Source organism: Syngnathus leptorhynchus, chromosome 10 (assembly GCF_054491065.1).
Source record: "Syngnathus leptorhynchus isolate UIUO chromosome 10, UIUO_Slep, whole genome shotgun sequence".
In the NCBI taxonomy this organism is placed as follows: domain Eukaryota; kingdom Metazoa; phylum Chordata; class Actinopteri; order Syngnathiformes; family Syngnathidae; genus Syngnathus; species Syngnathus leptorhynchus.
The window spans coordinates 11376417-11400769 of record NC_141204.1 but is presented as its reverse complement, the minus strand read 5'-3'; the positions used below and the strand labels follow the sequence as shown (position 1 = coordinate 11400769).

General features: G+C 44.1%; 2 protein-coding genes across 3 annotated transcripts; one reads left to right on the top strand and one right to left on the bottom strand.

Annotated features, from left to right (window-relative positions):
• The first annotated feature begins 1041 nt into the window (after positions 1 to 1041).
• On the top strand, positions 1042 to 4966 carry six2a (SIX homeobox 2a). 2 transcript variants are annotated; one of them, XM_085922015.1, is made up of 3 exons: positions 1042 to 1817; positions 3996 to 4252; positions 4337 to 4966. In XM_085922015.1, the coding sequence occupies exons 1-3, from the start codon at positions 1258 to 1260 to the stop codon at positions 4414 to 4416; spliced, it is 897 nt and encodes a 298-aa protein (XP_085778141.1). In that variant the 5' UTR covers positions 1042 to 1257; the 3' UTR covers positions 4417 to 4966. The 2 variants fall into 2 exon arrangements, with proteins under 2 accessions (XP_085778141.1, XP_085778140.1); XM_085922014.1 differs by having other exon boundaries at positions 3996 to 4966.
• A 9738-nt stretch (positions 4967 to 14704) lies between these two features.
• On the bottom strand, positions 14705 to 16881 carry six3a (SIX homeobox 3a). The gene is made up of 2 exons (XM_085922087.1): positions 16190 to 16881; positions 14705 to 14897 (listed from the first exon to the last, which is right to left on the bottom strand). Exons 1-2 carry the CDS (start codon positions 16879 to 16881, stop codon positions 14705 to 14707), a joined length of 885 nt encoding a protein of 294 aa, XP_085778213.1.
• Positions 16882 to 24353: the final 7472 nt, after the last annotated feature.

Below are 24353 nucleotides of genomic sequence, written 5' to 3'. Positions count from 1 at the left end.
TCAGTAGTTTTGATAACACTGTAAATTTGATTCAGAAATACATAGTTTTATCCGTCCCTAAATGTATTTTCAACAGGGGGTTCAAAAAGGTTTTTGAGATTTTTTTTTTAGGTTTTACAGTGTCCTATGACGTTTCAGATAAATCACCTGTTGCTGAACCCTTAATTCAGAAATAAAATAAAATATATTATTTATTATTGTTATTATTTTATATATATATATATATATATATATATATATATATATATATATATATATATATATATATATATATATATATATATATATATATATATATATATTTGTTTACCATGCTATTCGTGTATCATGTAGTCATTGTAATTTCTAACTGTAATAGATTCGGGCAGCGGTAAATTATTTCAATCCGTCAATCATTCTGACCAAAAATAAATAAAGAAAAGAGATTTGATTTTTATTTTTTTTAAGAAAAATCCTAGTGAAGTGTTTATCCGAGTGACATGAAATTATTGAAGTGTTGATGATAGTTTCCCAACTTTCTGGTCTGAACTTCTAGATTGGAAATGCACTTCAAAAAGAAAAATCAACAGGAGTTTTCTAAATCCAAGCAAACTTTAAAGGTCTTGACTGCATCCCACTTTCATAGGAAAAAATGTTTTTTTAGGTGAAGAGTTGTGCTAGTGCTGAAGTTGTCTTTTTTAGGCGAGCGCAGCACCTCGTCTTTTTGCGCGCTCCTAAGAGAGACGTGCGCGCCCCCGTCACCAGACGCTCTTTGGCTCCTCCAGGTGTCCGTCAAGGGTGAACATAAAAAAAAAGCGTTTTGGATGGAAGGCGTGTCGACCGAGAAAAATGCTACCTCCACCTCCACGCGCGTCAGGTTACTTTTTTTTGAGTGACAGCGTCACCATGGCGAATAATTCCACGCCGGGCTATTGTCTGGTGCGCGCCGTCCCTGGCTCGGGTGACCGACCAATCAGGCTCCGCGTCCGCGCGTGTTTGCCTGCTTGGAATAATATTTTTAAAAGGGAGCTCCGCCACGAGCGCTGCATGAGAAGCAGGAGGCGCAGGAGGACGAGAAGAGCAAGAGCGGCAACTTTTTCTCGAGCTTTTTCCCGCATGCAGCAACTCTGGAGCAAGGACTGACTTTGTTGTTTGATTTTTCCCTCACTCGCCAGTCGCGCGCACCCCCGCCCCATGGCCGAAGAGGAGCGTGACCTGATCGCGGACTTAGGGCGTTGAGCGAGCGGGGTTCCCCCCGCGGGCACAACTCGGGCCGCCATGTCCATGCTGCCGACTTTCGGCTTCACGCAGGAGCAAGTGGCGTGCGTTTGCGAGGTGCTGCAGCAGGGCGGCAACATTGAGCGCCTGGGCCGCTTCCTGTGGTCGCTGCCGGCGTGCGAGCACCTGCACAAGAACGAGAGCGTCCTGAAGGCCAAGGCGGTGGTGGCCTTCCACCGCGGCAACTTCCGCGAGCTCTACAAGATCCTGGAGAGCCACCAGTTTTCGGCGCACAACCACCCTAAGCTGCAGCAGCTGTGGCTCAAGGCGCACTACATCGAGGCGGAGAAGTTGCGCGGGCGGCCGCTGGGCGCCGTGGGCAAGTACCGGGTGCGCCGCAAGTTCCCGCTGCCGCGCTCCATCTGGGACGGCGAGGAGACCAGCTACTGCTTCAAGGAGAAGAGCCGCAGCGTGCTGCGCGAGTGGTACACGCACAACCCCTACCCGTCCCCGCGCGAGAAGCGAGAGCTCGCCGAGGCCACCGGACTCACCACCACGCAGGTCAGCAATTGGTTCAAGAACCGACGCCAGCGGGACCGCGCCGCCGAGGCCAAGGAGAGGTGAGCGAGCCAGGGAGCCAGGGAGCCAGCGAGCCAGCGAGCGAGGACGCGCCGCGCCGTCAACACGAGAAACTCTCCTTCCCAACCTCGCTAAAATGAGCAATCATTTGCCAGTAGACGCCTAAAAACCCCCAAAATGATTATTTATACATCAATGTCTGACTGACCATTTTGCTCCCCGAAGCCCCTATCAAAATCATTTGGAGCCCCAAGCTAACATTTAAGACCCTTGCTTGTTAATTTTTTAAGACTATACCTGGGCAAGAACACTCTGTTAATAATAACTAATAATAATGTGTGGACATTATGAATACTTATATTTTGCATATATTTTCTATATGGAATTATGGCCATAAAGGTGGGAAAGATCAACACAACCAAAACGTTCACAGAAGACACTGATTGTAAAAATAATATTTTACTCTTGACGAGCCATTCCAACCACAACTGGGGCCCTGGCTGAACTTTGAGACCCCACAGCCAGTTGTCATTGGAAAGAGCGCTCATTATAAGCACCCAAGCTTTCCATAAATTTAAGATACCGAGTGGGGGGCGGGGGTATTCTTGTCCGAACCAAAATGAGTCCATAAAAAGACTATTGTAGCAACCTGATACATTTTGTATGCGTGGCTGTGTCCCCCCCCATAAGTTAACTTCTGTGTATGAAGTTGCTGTGAAGCTCTTCTTTGACCAAGTCAACATACACTTGAGATCTTCTTGAAGTGCTTGGAATGGATGAAAGCAACCAAAATGAGAGGCCAGCCAAGATCTCGGCTGCTGCTCAAAGTAGAATTGACTTGTTTTTTAAGTGAAATAACGTCACGCGTGGCATTCAGAAAAGTCCAACCTCTTGCCGAAGATGGAGTACACAGAAAACACCTCCAGTTGTGTGTGCCAAGTGGAAGAAGACATGTTGCTGTCAGGTGTTTGCTGCAGGCATGCTTGCTAGGTGTCTTCTTTCACCCTCAGGCCACAAATTCGAGGCTGAAAGATGCAAATCAATCACGTCTTCCGAGAGACAGAAAGGGAAAGAGAGAGAGCAAAAATTTGCTTCTATACGAGTTTTCACAGCAGATAGACCCCCTAAATTAAAACTGCATTCAAGAAAAGAATGCAAACACCCCTAAAGCAATTCTCTGGCACGTACGTGTTTTGCTATTATACGTAACATAATATAATCATAATGCACGCAAAAAAAAATAATTAAGTTCCTGCGCAGAATTGGTGAAAAATTGGGCAGTTTTTTTTATAGAATCGATTACTGAGCCATCATGTTATTTTCTTTTTGTTTAATAATTGTGTTTGTTAAATGCCTTCAGTATGTAATTGTTTGTACCGTAATTATTATTATTAATTATTATTATTATTAACAATTCTCCAGAAATTTTACATACCGGTACAATTTGTAAGACGTGTAAAATAATTGCAAAACAATCTTAGAAAGATTAAAATGAATACACTGTAAATTATATTCCCTTGAAATTTTGAGTTCACCCAACTTTTTTTTTAACCGAGTGGGGGGGGGGAGTACTTTGATCGTGTTCATTAGCTGCACATGATTGAAATGTAAAGTGATTTGCACATACAGGTACAATTTGTAAGACGTGTAAAATAATTGCAAAACAATCTTGGTAAGATTAAAATGAATACACTGTAAATTATATTCCCTTGAAATTTTGAGTTCACCCAACTTTTTTTTAACAGTTGGGGGAGGGGGTACTTTGATCGTGTACATTAGTTGCACATGATTGAAATGTAAAGTGATTTGCAAATCTTCACCTCCAAAATAATAAAATTATACGAGCTGACCACATTTTGTTCATATGCGTGCCACTGGTTCGAATTCATATATTCTAAGGAGGCCTACTTTTCCCCAGAAAAAAAACATTTTCGTAAAAATCATTAAGAAGGCAAAGTTTCATTTGTTTCGATTAAAAAAAAACTTTAAAAGGAAAGCTTACTCACAATAGCTAGGGTGTATTATTATTATTATTATTATTATTATTATTATTATTATTATTATTATTATTATTATTAATTCGTTTATTTATTTGTTTGTCTATTTATTTTATATTTACTATTATTAATAATAGCGCTTGCGATGTTTTGAATGTGATTTAAAGTGCTTCATAACCAAAAGAAATGTGACAAACATTCAGCGCCCTTCTGTGTTTGCAGGGAGAACAACGAGAACTCAAACAACAATAACAACAGCAGCAACAACAGCAGCAGCAGCAACGCACTGACTTCGTCGCTGAACGGAACTAAAACTCTTTTGGGCAGCTCGGACGAGGACAAAACGCCCGCGGGCACGCCGGACCATCACACGTCGCCCAGCCCTGCACTTCTGCTCGGCTCGGCCGGCGGCCACCTGGCCCCCTTGCACGGCCTCCCGCCCCCGCCCGGACCCAGCGCCGTCCTGGTGTCCGGAGGTGGCGGCGGCGGCAGCGGCGACTCGGCCCACCAGCACCACCAACACCACCAGCACCACCATCATCCTCCCCATCATCATCATCATCATCTTCCTCACCACCACGGGTTACACCATGACACCATCCTCAACCCCATGTCGTCTAACTTGGTGGACCTGGGTTCGTAGAGGAAGGCAAAGGAGGACACATGTTTACCCTTTTTTTATTTTTAAATATAGAATATGCAGAAATGTGCCAGTGGGATTTTTGGGGGCGACAGAAAAGCACTTAATAAAGGAAGCCGTTTTCTCTTCAATTGGCTACAAAGGTGAGGCAGGTCCATTTCGTTGGAAAAAGACCAAGAGCAAAATGTAACTCGCCAAATTGTTCAAAACAATTCAAATCGTAAAATATGTCTTAATTGTTGCTCATTCTTTTGCTAGGTGGATTAGTTTTGGTTTTCTTCGTTTACAGGGTTTTCCAAGAGAGCCCAACTTGTTTTTGTTTTTTTCATGCGGAGTGAAATGCGAGTTGTACGTCGTCCTCAAGTGTCTTATAAATAGAGCTGAAATATCTTTGAGTAATCTCTTGATACTATGATGATGATGATTATTGTTTGGATGAAAAAAAAGACTGCATGTGAAGTTGACATGATTAAGCCTCAAAGGGGTCACCTATAGTTTCTTATAGCCTTTACAATAAAAACACAAGAAATGTGCATTAACTTGGACCATTTCTTTCATTCGACACCCCCTTATTGTTGGATAAAATCAGAAACAGACCACGCGGGAAATTATTGGATTTTCTATTTGATTTTATGATATTTTGTCCCTTTGTATGTTGTCTTATCTTGGAAACGAAAAACTAAATAGTTTAAACATTAGTTTAAAAGTTTTCAATTCATTTTCATTCAGCCTAACTGAAAGATGTTAACTATATTTTGTATGTCCTATTCAAATGTGAAATTTCCCAAATGTTTGAAAGTAACACAGATATTTGATACAAATGAATTAAATGTAAACTGAACGAATTAAGTGAAGCGTAGATAATATTCTATTTTACTTATTCTAATTGAAGGAATGAGTTGAAGGAAAACCAGTGCTCTCCATGAGTTGAATTCAATGTTTTTTTTATCAAAATTGTTCACTCGAAAAATATCACGATGACATCGCCGCTGTCCCATTTTGGTGTACATGTTAATCTTGTGTTTTGTAGAGGCTCAGTAAAAAAAAAAAAAAAAAAGAAGCATTGTCAATAACACGCTGACGTCAACAGCGTCACCATGGCAGCGTGTCATAAACGCGATGTTCTCCCACGCAAATGAGCGTGTAAAAACTCTCGTAAAAAACACACAACGCTTCTCGTGTGCATGGGAAAAATCACCATGCAGGAACACTTTGACACTTTTTTAATCTTTCAATCATGTCTCACTGTGAAGCGGCAAATGTTTATCAATGGAGGGGAAATGCATCTTCCGGGAAAACATTAAATATCTGTGTAGGTTGTATGACACGGCTTTTGTTGATTTAAAAGTAATTACTGTGTTTGACTTGAAAGCTGCCATCCAAATATCATTTTGTGTTGTTGTTGACTTAAGCTATTTTGTCCGGTGTCAGCTTCAACTTCTCGCCCGCGTCCAAGATAACTTGAGCAGCAATTAGATCGCCTGACTAGACTTTATTTTGTCGTTGCTGTTGTTGTTTTTATCTGATCGGTGTCAGGTGCTGCACGTCAACATTCGAGTGTGACACATTTCTGGTCCCGCTGGGGAAACTCTTCACTTAGCCCCCCATCACAGGGGTCAGCGGTCAAACGTTTATAGCATGCTAGAAGCTCACAATGAGACGGAGAGGACTTCACGCTGAAAGTGTGCATGTCTGTGTGTGTGTGTGTGGGGGGGGGGTATCAATTTGTGACGTTTATGGCAACATTCTTAGCACAAGAAAGCAAGCAAGTTGTTTGCTCCAAAATAATTTGTCTTTCTTTTAGTTGGGCACTTCTGGGGGGTTTTTGCGTTTAAAATGCACAAAAGACTATTTTCACACAACAAAATATTTTATTGAATTGCCCAACAACTTTGTTGCCAACTTTTTTTTTTTTTTTTTTACAATTTACAATTGTGTCATAGAAATAACTAAGATAAGTTGAATAAGTTCAAAGGACACCATTCCAAATTTAAAATTGGTAACTTTTTTGTGCATTCACTGATTAAAAGATAATTGTTATTGTGTAGTTGTAGAGCCCCTGAAGTGGCGGAAATGGAAATCTAATGTTTCTGTGCGTACCAGAAAGTTTCTCCTATGCACAATAAACTTTGACATCACACAACATAAAATTAAAACCATCATTTGCTCAAAACCGATTGCTGGTTATTCCAATTTTTTTATGTTTAATGCGTGGTGTCAAGTAAACAAATTAAATGAAACTAAATTAAGCATATTCTAATCACATTTGGCTCATTATTTTCATCCTGAAATAATATTCCTCTGCACATGAACGTTATAATTGACAACTGACAACAGCTAACATCAGAAAAAATCCTAACATTACCATACACGTTCTTGTGTAGTGAATAATAATTAATTCTGTACAAAATTTTGTACTTTTTTTCCCACCGAGAAGTATTTACAGCAATACACTTGATGCAAAGATTTTAAACCATTGTGTGTCCCTTTTCACGTGTTTGAAAAAAGCAACATTTGTCAGAGAATATCTGGACATGGTGGTGGTCTCCCGTCTCCTCGTCCTCCTTGTCCACCTTTACGGTGAGGTGCACATGCAGCATCTTAATAGACCCACACAACGAGTTCCATCTCTTCTGCTGCTGCCTGGAGACATTTTCGACTGCAGGCTATAAAACAGCTGTGTGTGTGTGTGTGTGTGTGTGTGTGTGTGTGTGTGTGTGTGTGTGTGTGTGTGTGTGTGTGTGTGTGTGTGTGTGTGTGTGTGTGTGTGTGGTGATGTATTGTGTTACAGTCAAAAAGTGGAGCAAGATGGCGGTGGCTGCGGAAGGTTGCAGGAAAAAAAAGTGGAGGTGCTTTCCCACGTGGTAGCCGTGCACGTCTGACCTCCATTTGGATGCCGTTCAAGCCGTCTGATGACTTTTGCAGCCATTGTCACTCGATAGCGTCCCACGAAACGAGTCGGCCATGACGATTACCGCCACCTTTCTGGAGTGTGTCGGCTCACTCAAGGAGGCCTGTTAAAGGCTGCAGCGTCGGCACCGGCGCCGAGAGAGAGGCCCAAGCTCGGCAAGAACTTTACGAGTGTGGTGTTCTGCTAGTTTGCGACGGTGTTCCCAACCACTGACAAGAAAGCAGACATTCCGGTCGGCAAATTCTTCTTCAGGACAAAATGTTCTTGCCGTTGATGGCAGAAGGTACAAATGAGCTACTTGTTGCTACTCATGCAAGAGAATTTTTCTGTTTAACATTTATCGCCCAAAATTACAGTACGATGAGCAACTCCACTTCAAACATGGAGCTGCTTGATTCCCGCAGGTGATTTCGAATGGGACTCGGCGAGGGAAAAGAGCTGCTGCCAAAGTGAGAAGCAAGAAAGGCCAGTGATTTCAAGAAGGTCTAGTCTCTTAAGGGACTTCTGTCCTCTGAGCTGCTTTTTCCTCTGTGCCCCACTGTGGCCCTATCACTTGTATTGATTGCCTCGCATTTCCTTCTGCTTTGCAAAAAATGTCATCAGGTCAAAGTAAGGCGAAAAGACGAGGAAAGACGCCACTGCTTCAAATGACTTCCACTCCACTTTTCCTGAGCGACTTCATCGATCACATGGCGATAGCCTTTGTCGATTGCCAGTTGCTTGAAATTTTGTTCCTAGACCGGAAATACATCACAAATGTCTCATCACTCATTGTATTCACCTGGCTCATCTGAAAATAGATATTTCACAATAGTGATATTGTAGGATTATTTTCCCCATGTCGTCTGTGTGTGTCTTGGCAGCGCCCAGGCAGCCTCTGTTGGCCTGCAGCCATCCCCACTTATTCCTTCTACAAAGTCTGTTTCTTTTGTGTGTGAGTGTGTAATCCTGCTATTATTTTCTACTTTACCTAAAATGAGTTGCTCTGTTTCTTTTATCATTTTTTGCTCCAACATCTGACATGAAAAATACGTGTGTGTGTGGGGGTGTGTGGGTGTGGGGGTGGGGTGGGGTGGGGGGCAACAATAACAACCAGTAAGACAGCAATAACTGTTTGTCTTTCTTATTCCAGTTTGAATGACTCCTACAGCAAGACGTGCATTTTACTTCTATCTAGTGGTGTGAACCTCACTGGTTTTGATTTATTTGACTGTGATTTTCTTGAACATTCAAATAAACAGATTTGCACTCCCTTTTCTACTTTGGTTTATTGAACAACACCAACAACAAACACAATGATACAATTGCCGTGTATGCACCAGGCAGGTTTTGTTAGTTGCACGTTTTCATAAAAAAGTCAATTGGTTTGTCTGATTTATGCTTACTTTCCCCTCATTGGGCCTTTGAAAATTTGTGCACGTGCGAGTTGTTTATTGGTCACTTTTAAGCGTGAGATGCTGCAGGTCCTCCTTTTTGCCTTTGCTTAGTTAACTTCTCCGTTTTTTGCACTTGTCATGCTTGTGGGGTTGATCCAAAATCAATCGTGAGGCATTTAGTGACATGCAGCATACAATATGCCACTGGCTAATTACACTGCAAAACACTGCCTTGAAATAGCAAAAAAGTTAATGCGGTGTGTCAGTGACCTTGAAGATTCCTTATCCACCCTTTAAGCCTCGCTGCACACCTGACTTGACACACGTACACACTCATGCAAATGAAAGTCCATGTCTTATTAAGCCACTTTTCGTGTTAAAAACATCTTTGCGAACCGTACACGCGTTTTTGAATTCCAATGCTGTCCTCTGCTGGTTCACTTGGTCGTTGCATTTCATCGATAATTGTTCTATAGGTAATTTCTTGAGCCGTTAACGTTTTTTTCCCCACGCATGCAACCGGTCACTTTATTAGGTACACTTTATTAGATCTTAGGGGAGCTCTTATTTTAACATTCTGTTCTCCCAGTTGAGTTTGAATACTATATTGTCATCGATATATAATTTAATATAAAAATTCTGTAACCGCTAGATGGCAGTATAAAGTTGTGAGTATACAGAAAATAGACAGGCAGCTCTGAGTGATGTGTGTAGGTAAGATAATATCTTCCTGTATGTGCATTCATGCACTTTGCAAGTTTGTACGTGCATGCATACGCGCACGCGCGCCTGACATTTAACTGAATGAATCAATGTGTGAGGAGGTGACATGTTAATCCCCCTCATACAAGCGCGCACAAAACATCTGCGGGTTTTAAAGGCCACCGGGCATGTTGGGCAGCCGCATTACAAGTTGCAAATCAAAAGAGTTCAGACAGACAGATCGGAGCTCAGTCACGTCACCATTTATGCAACGCAATTTTGTCTGTGGAATTCAGTTTGGTACACGTTTACGGTATTTGGGCTGTCAGACGTTGTGAAATTCATTAATTTCAGTGTTCCAACATTGTTGGACTATCATTTATTTGTAAATTCCGTTATGTTGGTCTTTGGTGGGTTTTTAGCAGGCTCTGCAGGTGTACCTAATGACGTGTCCAATGAGGGCAAAATCGGTCAATCAATTGGCAAACTTCAAGACATTTCCACTAGATGGCAGCCAAGGAACACGTTTGGCTTTTTTTCTGGTTTACTGTGTCCGAGCGTGTGCGCGAGCGTGCTTGTGCTTGTATATACTGGGAGTGTCAGCCGCCCTTATCCATCCCATCTCGCCTCGAAAATGGGAACTGAATTGGTAAGGGCAAGCGAGCATTGGTCAATCCCTGACCTTTTGTTTGGGCTTAGTGCACAAAAAGGCTGCGTCACACCAGAGGAAGCTTTTGGCCTGGCTTGAAATGAATTCAATCTCTGCTATTGATGCCATAAATGTGCCGTTCTGTAATATCGGTCAATGTGTATTCTACAGATTAGCTTCCTAATCAAGCGTTTTAAGCAGATTGTTCATACAGGTCCACGCCTGACATATACGAAGCAATGTGTTGGCTCAAAATGACTTAGTCCACTATGTTGGTTTTAGTGTGTTTAGCGTGAAACGTGTGCAAGCAAAAGGGCCGTTTTGTCATTTTAGTTTGCAGGAAAGGTTTAGTGGGGGAAACAGTTTGAACCCTGCAGTCAAAATGTTGCCGCTGTTGGGATCAATGACTGATTTACAAAAGCACTTTAATTGGATTTTTTATGTGCTGTATCATTTATATTTACCATGAGATGACTTCATTTCGTGAATTTACGATTTATTTGTATTTTAAGTTATCCCAATTTAATCAAGAATCATTTCGAATTCCTAGTGAAGGTGGAGAAGGTGTGAAACCAACTTGACATCTTGAAGTTTGAAGTACTTCCATTTTTTTTTCCTCTAAATCTTGGAGTATGGCTACAGAATGTCTTGAACGTCCGGCTTTCCAGTGGAGACTTGTTTGGCTCGGGTGACTTTGTTACGTCATACACACGCTCCTTGAAAAATGTCCAATATGGTTTAACACTAAGCTAATTTGCATGTTCAGTGCGAGAAACACAAACAGAGCCGCAAAGCAGATGGCGGCGGCAAGAAAACACACTCAACATGTTTTGCCGTCCATTGCTAAACATATGCTGCTTGTGTTACAGCAGGCGTGCGCGTGTGCGTGCATCTGTGCGCGTACATGTTGGCTAAGAAGCCCTGAGAACGGCGGGAGAAAACACAGGTGCTCGCTAGGGCTGCATTTAAGCTGCTCAGCCCTCTGTCCAGTCGGTGTGCACAGGGCGAGAGATCACAGCTTGCACCCACTGGCCTCCCACAACAACGCATGCGCGTGCACGCACACGCAAAAGCCAGGCGCATGCACGCCACACGCAGTTCAACTCATGCACTCGCTTGAGTAAACCTGCTGCTGCTGTGCTGGGATGCTTTCATGTTCTTCTTGTTTTTGTTTTTTTTAAAGATGAGACTCGGGTGTGCCATGAGCACACTCACGTGCATACGCACAGTTTGAGAGTAAATACTGTCAAGTCTGAGCAACAAATTAATAGGAGAGACTCTACAAACGGTAGACGGAGGCGGGTGCGCGTCATGTTAGAGGTCTGTGGAGGGGCGATAGGTGGACAGCAGCAGGTGTACGGCACGTGTAATTTGCAAATGATCGTGAGTTAACTTGCCAAGTGTAACATGGATGAATGAAACCCCTGGTCACATCTAAATGAAAGAATAATAACGAATATTATATATTGTATTTAAAGCAATTGAACAGTTGAGTTCCAAATGGTCCTTTTGTTTTGCTGATATTCGAGACAGCTGACAGTCTGAGACGACTCGTTAGACAAGCGTCATTCGAGGCTTTTCGTCGTTCGAATGGCTTGTTCAAGTGTGCGCGATGCCTTTGTGCGTTGATGTCGTCTAAACCAAAACCAAACTGCACGCTACCTGTTGAGAAGTAACGAGTCTCGTTGCTTTTGTTTGCTGCATGCATGCACACCAACTTATAGTTAAGCGACGAAACGAGAGGTCGAGAAAAACAGGGCAGAGGAAGTATTTCTCCGCGCCAGACTTCGGCCTACTTCATAATAACACCTCCCTCCCTTCCTCCCTCATTGCTTGCAACCCCTCACCCCCACCCCCACTATTCACTTTGGCGAAATTGTCTCGCACAGGATCCACATAAACACATACGCAGAAGCCCGAATCGTCACTTAGATGTCTCGTGACAAGTTGAAGTGGCAGCTAATAATGGAATTCAAGGCAAAGGTGTAAAAGGTGTGCTTGCGCGCCGTGTGATCGTCTCACATTCTTGTCGTCTAAGTATCACACACACAGATTACTCCTCGCTAAGTTCTTTTGTGTGCTGATCCATATTTGACTTGACACATCACGAACACGAGCGCCCCCCCCCCCCCCCGCCACACACACACACACACACACACACACACACACACACACACACACACACACACACACACACACACACACACACACACACACACACACACACTGTGCGTGACCCCATGCAGAGACGCGCCCACGTATGCTTTGCACTGACACGCCCCAAACCTCCAAGGCCTAATTGGACTAAGTATGATGTCGAAAGTATCATGAATATATCTGAGCAATATTTTAGAAAGACCTGCACGAATGCACGTCCGAAAATATACGAACAATTTTACGTTTATAGCAATGAACTGGCGGAGGTCCCCTGTGCTTGTTTTCTTAGTGCTTCTCATAATTTGAACAACAAAAGTTATAACTTTTCTAAACGTGTCAAGTTAATGTAACATATTCCGCATGCCTTTAAGTAGCCTACTAGAAAATCTGTTTGCGTAGGCACCGGCCTAACTTCAAAACAAATGATAGAATTGAGTAACATTGTGAGGAAGTTATTTTTTTAATTTAGAGAACACTTTTGGTTTAAGATTATTTTTGAGAAAATGACTTCACCAACTATGAAAAAACACTTGGCAAGTTAAAAATGAAAAAAGTGACGTGTCTCATGTTTATTCCAAAAAGACTGCTTAATTCGGACAGAACGTTTTTTTTTTTTATTCTAATCCTAATAATAGATTAAATGATTTTCAAAGATTTGGGATAGTAATACTTTAAATAATACATGCATGCACTCAAAAAATCCTTAATTGTACATGAGTAATATAACGCATTAAGAGCTAAATTATTACTCTTATGATGATGATTATTATTATTATTATTATGATTATTATTATTATCATTTCTATTAATACTAATAATAATATTGTTATAAGAATAATTTCTTGTTGTTATGATGATGACGATGATTATTATTATTATTACGTTATGCCTTCTCGCTGCCTCCTGTAGCAAATATTGACCATTTTTTTAGACTATTCTCTTGCGTTCCGCAAACTAACTGACCCAAGAGGCCCACTTTTTGTCTCGTCAGAGCAGAGTGCGTCCATGTGCTTTTTGCATTTTGGACCCCCCCCCCCCCCCTTCCAACTCCCCATAAAAAGCAGTAGAACCAGGACAGTAGGCTCTTCAAGGCACACTTGCAACTCCCCCAAATCCTAAAAATGTCCTGACACATGTTGAAGATTTGGCTAAGAGAGTGAGAGGGAGAGACTTGCTGGGCAGAAATCCCCCTCTTTTTTTGTTTCTTTTTTTGCGGGGGGCGGGGGGGGGGGGGGGTGTTAGGGGGTGCTTGTGGTTCCGGGAAGAAAAGATCTTTTGAGAGGGCCACAATAGCACATTGGAGCAGGGGAGGAGCCCCATCGCGATTAAGCCATTTAATGGCGCGTTTACTTAATTTCGGCATTCAGTCACAACGATAAACAAAAGGTGCAAATAGCACTCAGACCTTTTGTTTTTGTTTTGGGGCTTTGTGGCGGCCGTATACATTGAAGGCGCGGTGTACCTATTTTAACGGCAGCAAACATGACTTTTATTTTTGCCCGCGTGCGAGAAAAATCTGTAGGTGAGTTTTGTAACCTGCTGCAAGCAACCTTAAGTCTGCTGAGATGAGCCTTAATGCTCCCGTGCACAATCCAATCATCGTCCAATATGAGCAGAAGTTGAGCCACTTATGGACACACTCACTCCAAAAGCAATTCAATTAAATATTATATTTGATTATTTAAAAAAAACAACAACATAAGATCCTATGATATTCACATATAAAAACATGATTTGAAGGTGAGGAGGAGGAGAAAGGTCCACGTAGTGATATGCGCAAATGTCACATACAGAACAGACAGGCTGAACTTGAGCACGCGTGAGTGTTTTCGGTCCGGGGACAAATTGGAGGAGGAACACTAAGTGAGTGAGGGACGAGGGGTTCGTTATGTACAAGCATATTTCTACACTTTTTATAATACAGCGCGGGAGAAAGATTGCCTTTGTTTTGTTTGTGTTTCTTCTTTTTCTTCTTCCGATATACATCCTCCCGTATATATAAAAATTGAAAATAAAAAAACAATACATTGTTTTGACCCCACACAGGCAGTGACAAAGTAATATTATTTCTCAGTTTTTTTTTTAGGAACAACAACAAAAAAGGTGCTTACGACTTGAAATGATTGTCTGATGAACAAGACCGAAATAACGGATCTGGTCTGCGTGACGTCGTCACAAAAATAACTGGTCCAAATGTGTTTATTCCCTCTGCAGCTCGATGCTCCTCTGGATGCAAAATAGAAAAGAAAAAAAAAAAGGACTTTTCATGCAAGTCGAGTATTGTTGGCGTATGATGATGAAGAGGAGGAAAGGCGTATATAGCCCGGCTCTTTTTTCTTTTTTTGAAAGCGCCTTGAATTAAAAAAAGCACGTGCTTTATCTCTTTTTATGTCATATTTATAACGGTCCTTTGCACTCCTCCATGTGTCTTTTTCCCCCCCTCGGGTCCATTTTCCCTGCCAACAATTCTCTTGTTTTGTTGCATGGTGGTGGTTATCATACGTCGCACTCGGAGTCACTGGAGGTGACGGACAGGATGGAAGTGCCGGTGTCCACGCGCTCCGTCATGCTCGACACGCTGGTGGTGGGACTGGCCGCCGTCGACGGCGACTCCGCCGAGCTGTGAGGGGTCAGGCCAGCCTCGGACAGGGAGCGCATGCCGCCCGCTCCCATGGCTTGGTGCTGCAGCCTGAAAAAGCAGAAAGAACAATTAGCGTTTACCAAAAGAAGCCGCTTTCACCAGCAGCACCCCTCCTCACCGAGCTCCCCTTTTGCAAAATAAGGGCGCAAAGCTTTTTCTTTGACCACCCCCCTCCTCCCACCGCCCTTGCAACCCCGCAGCCGGCCCCATGCAGGGCAAGGAAAGGCAAGGCTGCCTCAGTAAAGCGCTTTTCGGGCACAAAACACTGCAGCAAATGTGGTGAGATTTGCCTGCCTGCCTGACAGTGATTGTCCACCACTTTCTCTCGTTTGCCCCGCGTGCGTGTCCACGAACGAGTGACGTGGAGGTGGTCGCAATCATCCTAAAATGTTGCCCTGCAATCCACTCACCATAATAACTCCGGCCGGCGTGCTGGATGAAAATATCAGTCTGGAAAATAATAACTGCATGCGCGCATGTGTGTGCGGCATAAAAACTGCCTCCAGCTCATCTGCTCGTAGATTTGTTGTCGTTGTTTTTTTAATCAATTACGAGTACAGTGATAGCACACTTAACGTTATGAATACTGCCTAGTCTCCCATTGCTTTGAAATCTAGCAAATATATTTTCGCTGATCCCCAGCACGAGATCGTGTGCCTTGACAACAAGGCAAAGTAACGAAAATGGAAAGCTTTCATAAACACAACAATACGATGTCGTGTAAAATGGTTTCATATTTGAACGGTTTTTGTTGTTTCAAAGTGCTTTATGAATAAAATTCAGTTGAACAATTGTGTTCGAATTCACCAACAATTTGTTTTAAAGCGCAAAAAAAGCCTATTGAAGTATTTGTGAACTTCATTCGACACATTGCAAATATACTTAAAAAAGTAGTATAGGCTAATATAATCAAACTTAATTTAGGTTACTGTGCAAAAATGTCGAATTACAGTTTAAAGAAAAAAACTAACGTAATTCCATATTTGATCGTTTCATCAAAACAAGAGTAAAACAACAATAATTGCATTTTTAGAGCAAAGCTGATCATTAATTCCTGTTTGAAAATTTGTACTGTCCCCTTAGTTGTTTCTAATTCAGTAAATCAAACGTTGCTATAGTTGAAGCGAAATGAAAATTCAGCGTTTCGTCGACTGTGCGTTTTGGGCCACTTTAAGACATTTGCACGCGAGCAAAGGCGACATGCCCGCACGGTCGTCAGCAAATCGGCGGCCGCACGCTCCGAGCCGCTCTCGCGCCGGGTACTTTCGGACAGCGTCCCGGCCGGTTCGGAGTAGCGTCTCGAAGTCAAATCTCAACGCGTGGCGGTCCTTGACACCAACCTGTTTTTGGCCGCCGCGGCTCTGTCTCGTTGCCTTCTGTTCTTGAACCAGTTTCCGACCTGCGTGGGAGTGAGTCCGGTGGCTTGCGCCAGTTCCCTTTTCTTGCTGGGGTTGGGGTAGGGGTCCTGCAGGTACCATTCCCGCAGCAGGCTCCGCGTCCGCTCCTTGAAACAGTGCGTCTTCTGCTCGCCGTCCCAGATGGTCCGAGGCAGCGGGAACTTCTTGCGCACGCGGTACTTGTCCACGGGACCCAGCGGGCGTCCGCGCAGCTTCTCGGCCTCCTGGTAGTGCGCCTCCAGCCACATGGCCTGCAGCTTGCCGTGCGAGTCTTTGGTGAACTTGTGGTTCTCCAGGATGTGGTAGAGGTCCCGGAAGTTGCCCGTGTGGAAAGCCACCACGGCGCGGGCGCGCAGGATGGACTCATGCTTGTTGATGGCCTCGCAGGCTCCGGGCGCCACGGGCAGGGACCAGAGGAAGCGGCCCAGCCGCTCGATGTCGCCGGTCTCCTCCAGCGTCTCGCAGACGCTCGCCACCTGCTCCGGGGAGAAGTTGAGCGTGGGTAGCTGGAACATGGACAAGTCTTCCGGGGACCTGGCGGCGGGCGCGCTGTTCGCCAGGAGCAGGGGGCGATCAGCGAAGTTGGGCAGGAAGAAATGGGAGGGATAAAGCTCTAAGGGCGATCGGAAAACCATGGAAATGACCTGAGAGGGAAAGCCAAATTACCGAGAAAAAAGAGGGGGCGACGAGCCCGACGCCGGCAGCCGCCGCCTGCACGGCCGAGTTGCGCGCCTGCCTGACGAGAAAAAAAAAAGCAGATCGAATGATTCAATGGCTATCGCCTAATGACACCAGCCTCATAATATCTCCCCCCTAAATCCGCCGTTGAGTGTAGCATTGAAACATTTTGTTTCCCTTTTCTATTGGTCTTCTTGGTGTCGCCGCGCCGTTGCCATGGCAGCGCTGCCAATCACTGTCAAGCGTGCCAATCATTAGCCAGTACGTAGCGCGAGGCTTTCACCACCGGTGCCGCGCGCACGGGGGGTTATCAGAGTCTTCCATCGCCACGGCAACTCCCCCCCCTCCATAAGTGACCCTCCCCCTCGTCCGCCCCTCCCTCCCTTTTATACATCCCAGCCTGCATCGCAGCCTATCTGCTGCACGGAATGAGCAATTAGACCTCGGCTGCCAATATTATTACCATCTTTGACGAAGCTCGTTCAAGCACCCCTTCAAAAATGGAACGACTGGCATGTGGACAGGCTGCAAGGGCGGCTGGCGAAGCGGCATGCGCGAGACTTTCAACGAAGGGGACGAGTGGAGCAATTCGGGAAGACTAGTTTTGTCAAATTATTTTATCTAATATTTATTTGTTTGTTTGTTTGTTTGTGGTTTTCCCCCTCTGAATTTGACACGCTAGGTACTCCGGATCGGCTGTGATGGTGGTGGTAGTCTCGGTGCAGGCTTCGATGTGACGCCGCTTCCCTCGTTCGGTCCCGCCTCCTTCAACTCACTCCTCCCAAGAAACGGCAAATCAATATCAACAAGAAAGCTCGCTGCTCACGTATAACTTTTTCTGCCAATACCGATCCCCCTCCCCCCTTTTTTTCTTTCTTGCATCGTGATCCAAAGCTTTAAGGACACGATCCATGTCCACATCCACGGTCACAGGGATCGGCTTAGTGCGGTAGCCGCGGCCGGCGGTGTGATTTTCATGTTTGCGGCTCATATGTGGCCGAGGGTGTTAAAATCGCGCCGATGGAGGCATAGTGACGCGCATTGTGAGCCGCCGCTGCAAGATTGGAGACGCCTAATCTGACCTGCAGAAAGTTGAAATAATGATCCTAAACCGCCTTTGCTGCAAATCGTTGTGGAATTCAAAACTTTTCCTTCGCTCTCTCTTTCTAGATGTGCACATTCTTCAGCGCTCATGAGCGCCGAGCTTGGACGGGACGGCGTGCGTAAAAGCACCACTTTTGCGCATGCACCGACTTTTACGCACTGTACTTCAGGCCGTGCACGGGAACATTTGGGTGAGTTCTTCGTCGCAGGAAGTAATTCCAAGTGGTTTGGAAGGAGGGGGGGGGGGGGGGGGGGTGATAGCGGCTCTGTGTAGTGGAAGTAAAAGGCTGGTATTTTCACGGTGGGGTTAAAGCCCGCAAGCCTTCAATGCGCCTCGCCCAAACCAAGTTACAAGTGAAGAGCTTAGCAGTGTCGCATAATGCAAAGCCGAACTCCTTACCTGACCGGCTCTCCTGGTGCACCAATTTAGGAGTGCGCCATTCAAAGTCAAGCTGCAGGTGTTATCTAAGCTTGAGGTTTTAATGGGGACTGTGGGGAGGGAGGGATGGGGGTCGTTGTGTTCAGCCCTCGCAGGCAAATTCGGAAATCGCTGCGAGAACGGACAAGAGGTGAAATGTAAAACCTGAATGGAGAAGGCTGGCTTTCGTGGTGGTGTTGGGAGGGGGGGGGGGGGGGGGGGTCTTAGCGCTAATTCACATTCTTCTACGCGCCTTTTGTTTACGTTAAGCATGTAATTAACACTCCCCCTCCAAACAAGTTTATTCACCTGCCGCTAATTGTGTGTTTATCCGAGGGCTTGCTCAATGTTCCGAGCAGCGGGGAGGTGCAGATTGGTGATGTGTGTGTGTGTGTGTGTGTGTGTGTGCGTGTGTGTGTGTGTGTGTGTGTGTGTGTGTGTGTGTGTGTGTGTGGAGGGGGTGGGGGTGGGGGGGTCTTGTTAGTCCTCAGTGCGCACGCACCGCGTTTGTATGGCGAGGAACACAAACACTGCACACGCGCTTGGGACAGAAGCTAACCACGTTGTACGACGTTACAATATTGCTCGTGGGACGTGGATGAGATGGCCTTGTGACGTCACGAGTGCGCGCGAGATTTAGCAGGAAGAAAAAAAAGAAGGTAGCTAGGAGTTGTATTTGTGACCTCTCACAATGTGTGTGTGTGTGTGTGTGTGTGTGTGTGTGTGTGTGTGTGTGTGTGTGTGTACGCTTGTATGTGTGTGTGTGTTTGTGCGTGCGCGTGCGTGCGTGCGTGCGTGCGTATGTGGTTAAGCACACGTGCAGGAGCAAGAGGTCTGCCTGTCGGCCTGCTTGACCACATGGAGCAGCACGCATGCAGGGACAGTAAGAAACATTTCGCCAAAATCTGGGGGACATACTTGGATTTTTTTAAGGGGGGCCTCCAAGTATATTTTTCTTGTGCAAGTTTGAATTTAAATGTCACATTTTGTTTGTTTATATTGTTAGTTATTATGAATGATTTTTAATTCGTTGAATTGAGTTTTTTTGCGGTTGTGCTGCAGTGTTTGCGTATGGACAAAGTCGAAATTCAACAGCGGCAATTTGTGAGTATCACCTAAAATGTCAAAAAAGTGATTGATCGCTTGAATGAAATTAATTCCAGAAATTCACGAATGATGACAAAATTACGGTTTGCAATACGATTTTGTAACGTTCTTTTTTTGGGGGTCTTTTCAGCCTTGCAAATTTACAAGTCATTTTTTAGGATATAATTTTAAAATTGTCGTTTTGAATTGCTGCTGTTAATAATGTCGAAATTTCACTTTTTATTCTTGTTAATATTATATATTATTGTTGTTATAATGATGTCTGTATATTCAATATTTTAAATTCTCTGACAAGTAATTTACATTTTAGGCTTTTTAAATAACAAGTGCGTGTCAATTTTAAAATGTCAATTTAAAAAAAAAATTTGCAGTGTGTAACAGCAGAACTGGCCCAAAAAGTTTCTAACATGCCTCTTTTATTGTTGACCCCCCCGCCCCTTCTCTTCTTCTGTCTGGTTTGCATTGTGCGCTCTCATTAGGGGCACTTCCTGGCAGAGCCGCGCGCTTGTATCGGAGCTGTCCAATCAGTGTATTTACACGGCTTGTTAACGATAGTTAATGAGGGGACAGCCACCCCCAGCCCTCACCACCAAACACCAAAACCCCCTCCTTAACATTAGGATTTACCTTGTGTCAACTTCTAATGAAGCTCCTTGGAAAATTGTCTCCAAGTTGTGCTCAATGGAAGGATGAAGCCGCACACACACACACACACACACACACACACACACACACACACACACACACACACACACACACACACACACACACACACACACACACACACACTCACACGTACGTTCACGCGCACGCACGCACGCGCACACTGAACAAATTAAACAGAAATAGACAACTAAGTACCCCAACATCTAATATTTTAGCCTCAACTCATGTCAATAAAACTTAGTGCATCATGAAATTTGAAACTCCTAAACAAAGACGAAGCAAAGCAAATATTTGTAGTGTTCTAAATTAAAATAATTGGGTTCAATACTTCATGCAAATAATCAAAATTGATTTAATGATTTTCAAAGTGTTGAAAATGAATTTGAGTAGGCTTCCAAATATGTTTTGCTCACAATTCACGAGGAACGATGTGGTGAGCTGCAAGTAACAGGTGCAGTCCAAGTCTCCAAATACATTCAAATGTCTTTTGTAAGAGCAGCCAATCAGAAGCGAGGTCATGGCAATCACTAGCCAATCGGAAGCTTGCCCGGTCCTGCGATCAATAACAGATAAAAATCTTGAATTACATGAGGAAATAATCTAACAATATGCTAAGAATTGCTGCACTTTTTGGGTGCCAAAAAGTAAGGTCACAAAATTAGGAGCCCTCGCCCCCATGCATGCAAACACCAAATGCCGTAGTAAAGATATGTTCAATTTATATACATAAAAAAATCTATTGTGATACAGCACATAATATAATAATAATAATAATAATAATAATAATAATACTCGATTTTATGTTTTGAATCACAATATCTAAATTGAAATGGATAGGTACATTTTAATGCTGTTAAAAGGATTTTCCATGACTGTCTAATCATCTGGCCAGCTTTTGATACAGGTTGTGTGCAATCATCTATCCACTCGAAACAAAACGTTATTTATTAAAAATAATATAATTTATACTATTTTAACTGCTAACTCAATTTTATTAACAATGGCTTAATTTAACAGACTTAGCAGCACTTAAACAAATCTTACCGTTTTTAGATAACAATAACACAAATCAAATTCTCTATAATAATATTTTTGAAATATTCCTGTTGTGTGTCTGTGAATTGCATAAAGGTTGCTTGTGTGTGCGCATGTGTGTGTTTCTTGTTGTCTTTTCTTCTATCAGCATGCACGTGCCGCCATTGAAAGCAAGCATGGCGTTTTCCTCCACATCACGTGTGTCTCGTTCACGCGTGCGCGTGAAGACTATCCCAGGCCATGAGTCTGGAAAGGCACCTTAAATGTGGACCAGACGTGAACTTGCACCTTGAAGGCTGATTGGCATCTTTGCTAAGCTTGTTCTTGCAGGTCTTCCTCCATCCTGCCTGCCTGCATATGTGTGTGTGTGTGTGTGTGTGTGTGTGTGTGTGTGTGTGTGTGTGTGTGTGTGTGCGTGCGTGCGTGCGTGCGTGCGTGCGTGCGTGCGTGCGTGCGTGCGTGCGTGCGTGCGTGCGTGCGTGCGTGCGTGCGTGCGTGCGTGGCAGATGTCACGGCGCGGACGAGGATGGAGACGTTGATTTGAGAACGCAAGCAAGCAAGCTTATCAAACATTCATGCGTGGCAGCTGCACTTGTGTGCGTCTCCCGTAGATGGTGAAGCCCCCCACCCCACCTCACCTCATCCCCCACCTCACGTCCACGTCTCATCATCAGGCGCCCTCGACCCTTTTTACAACCCACTTGAAACTTGAACACGTAAACAACCTGTCTGTGTGACTCCCCGCATAGACGGAAAATACGTACACGGATACTTGATTAGGGACACCTGCCCTAGCCCATCCGATGCGAAAGCTGCATTCAAACCTCGCCGGTGCATCTGATCGATGATGACAATTTTGGTGAGAAATCAGAAACAACTTGTTCCAGTGTCAATAAGTTAGCCTAAATTCATGTGATTATTTCAAACGGAAAGTGAGGGCATCAAATGGAGAAATAAAATGAAACAAAATTCGATCGGCTAATTCATTTGCCCCACGAGCCCACACAAGTTTACTTCACGAATAAGAACAACCAGAAATAATCAATCATAATTAGCAAACAAAAATAAATATTTGACTGGACATTGCATTTAAAGTTAATAGTAGCAGTAGCTTTTTAAGAAGCTTGTGTATTTTGGTGGTTCCCCACTTTAAGGCCTCAACACGCATTCTAATCATATAATAAAACTATCATTCGAAAACTAAGCACACAAGTGTGATGATCCATTGTTGTATATTATTATGAAATCATCATTTGTATGATTCATTATTTATTGAATTGATGGTCAATTATGATTTTGATTTTCAGTTCCTTACTGTAGTGGTCATTTTGTGACAATTGTAAAAACAAATCGGTTGTCCGGTAATATTTGATTATATCCCAGTTTGATCTCAGCGTGTTGCAGATGTTGTTTTGTGGTATCCTACCCCCGCAACCCTAACCCACATACGCTTCAAGCCCCGCGCTTTCTCTTGCGAGTGTCGTGCAGGACGTCGTCGGAAGGTGAGGTCGCGGGTTCGTGGTGAGGTTAAAGTGAGATGGCCACGACTCCTATGTGACTCCCCCTCACCTCCCCAAAGCACGCAAACAACCCAAACAAGTGGGCTTCCTTCCTAGACAGGAGGATGTGCGTACCCCCAGCCCCCGCCCCTTTGTTTTGCCCGTAACACCCCCCCACCGCCAACCAAAAAAGCCTCCCTCAACAGGAAGTCAGGCACCACATCTCGCAGAACCTGCAGGATCTTAAACTTGACTTCCTCAATAAATTGTTAGTATGTTTGCTGCTGCTATTTTTAGCTTGCCTGTCAATTCACAATAGTTGAGAAAATACTTAATTTCATCATGATTAAATCTGCTCTTAATATGAGGGTTGACTGTAAATGTGAGGCGGAAACTGGTCATGATAGTTTTGTGACGATGACGCACAGGTCAAGACCAGAACCAGCGCCAGGACCAGTTGGGCTTGATAGCCTCATGGATTAAAACAAATGCAAACATGCAACAACAATTCTGCGTGATGTCGTTTTGTCTGAGTGCACCTGAAGCATAAAATTTGATGGCTTGGAATTTTCATAAAGTGTTTGAAATAAATTTGCTCTCGAGTAATGTGTAAGATTGCAAAATAGAACAAAGTCCGTGCATGGAGCCCTACTTGACGGAATTATGTTTTGATTGAACTGGATTAATCGAAGCCAGTGTATTGCTGCCACATATGAAAAACAAAAAAGTTCGGGATCACGTTAAGCCCTGAGCGAATCATCCAGAAAGTTTCAAGAGTTGCCATTTTCAAACCATGACTGTTTTCTAAAACAAACGTTCTGCAAGGCCAAAAACGTTTGTGGATTTTGGGGAATGAAGCTCATGTTCTGGACCTCATGAGCAGTGGCTGCACGCCCTTTTCATCTTGGTTCAATTTCATTTCATTCAAAGTCGTCAAGAAGCAAAACCCGGAAATGAGCTTGACCGTAAGCGAATGCTCTTGCGAGCTTCTGCGAGGCAAGAGAACGCAGCACAGAATGTTTGATTGTCAGCAATGCATTGGGGCTAAAGTGACATGTGGCGTGCATGGAGCGGAATATTCAGAGAATGAGTGAATCGGTTGTTTTGCTCATCACAAATATAATATGGCGTCAGTGTAAAAAAAAAAAAAAAAAAAAAAAAAAGAGATTAGGCCTTCCAGTGTCATAAAAGAAACCACTTACCCACCCGCACCAGAGGTAATTTGTAACCTTAGCAACCGCTTGTGGAAAATGAATGGTGAATTAGAACGACACGCCCCCCCCCCCCCCCCCCACCCACACACACACACACACTACACTAGGGTTAGTGTCTCAAATCAGCGCTTTCCCAAACTGGCGAGGTTGGGAAAAGGCAAGATTATGTCGTCGCTGTGATTTATGAGAACGTAGCTGCGTCTCAGGTGGCACAAATGAGCCAGCCTTCGTTCTTCGACATGACTCTCTAACTCCGCCTCCTCCTTCTCCCGCCACTCCGTGGCCGGGAGAGGCTGTGCAAGTGGCGGCAAACGTCTTCTTGGCTGACATTTGCTGACATTCAAGGAAATGCATTTACCAACGTTGAACACTTCACCAGGTGGCCA

What these genes read in the sequence shown, in the direction of transcription:
- six2a (XM_085922014.1), top strand. Translation starts at nt 1,258, where the DNA reads ATGTCCATGCTGCCGACTTTCGGCTTCACGCAGGAGCAAGTGGCGTGC. An exon ending in GCCGCCGAGGCCAAGGAGAG is followed by an intron (nt 1,818 to 3,995) that starts GTGAGCGAGCCA and finishes CTGTGTTTGCAG; the next exon opens with GGAGAACAACGAGAACTCAA.
- six3a (XM_085922087.1), bottom strand. Translation starts at nt 16,881, where the DNA reads ATGGTTTTCCGATCGCCCTTAGAGCTTTATCCCTCCCATTTCTTCCTG. An exon ending in GCCGCGGCGGCCAAAAACAG is followed by an intron (nt 14,898 to 16,189) that starts GTTGGTGTCAAG and finishes CTGCTTTTTCAG; the next exon opens with GCTGCAGCACCAAGCCATGG.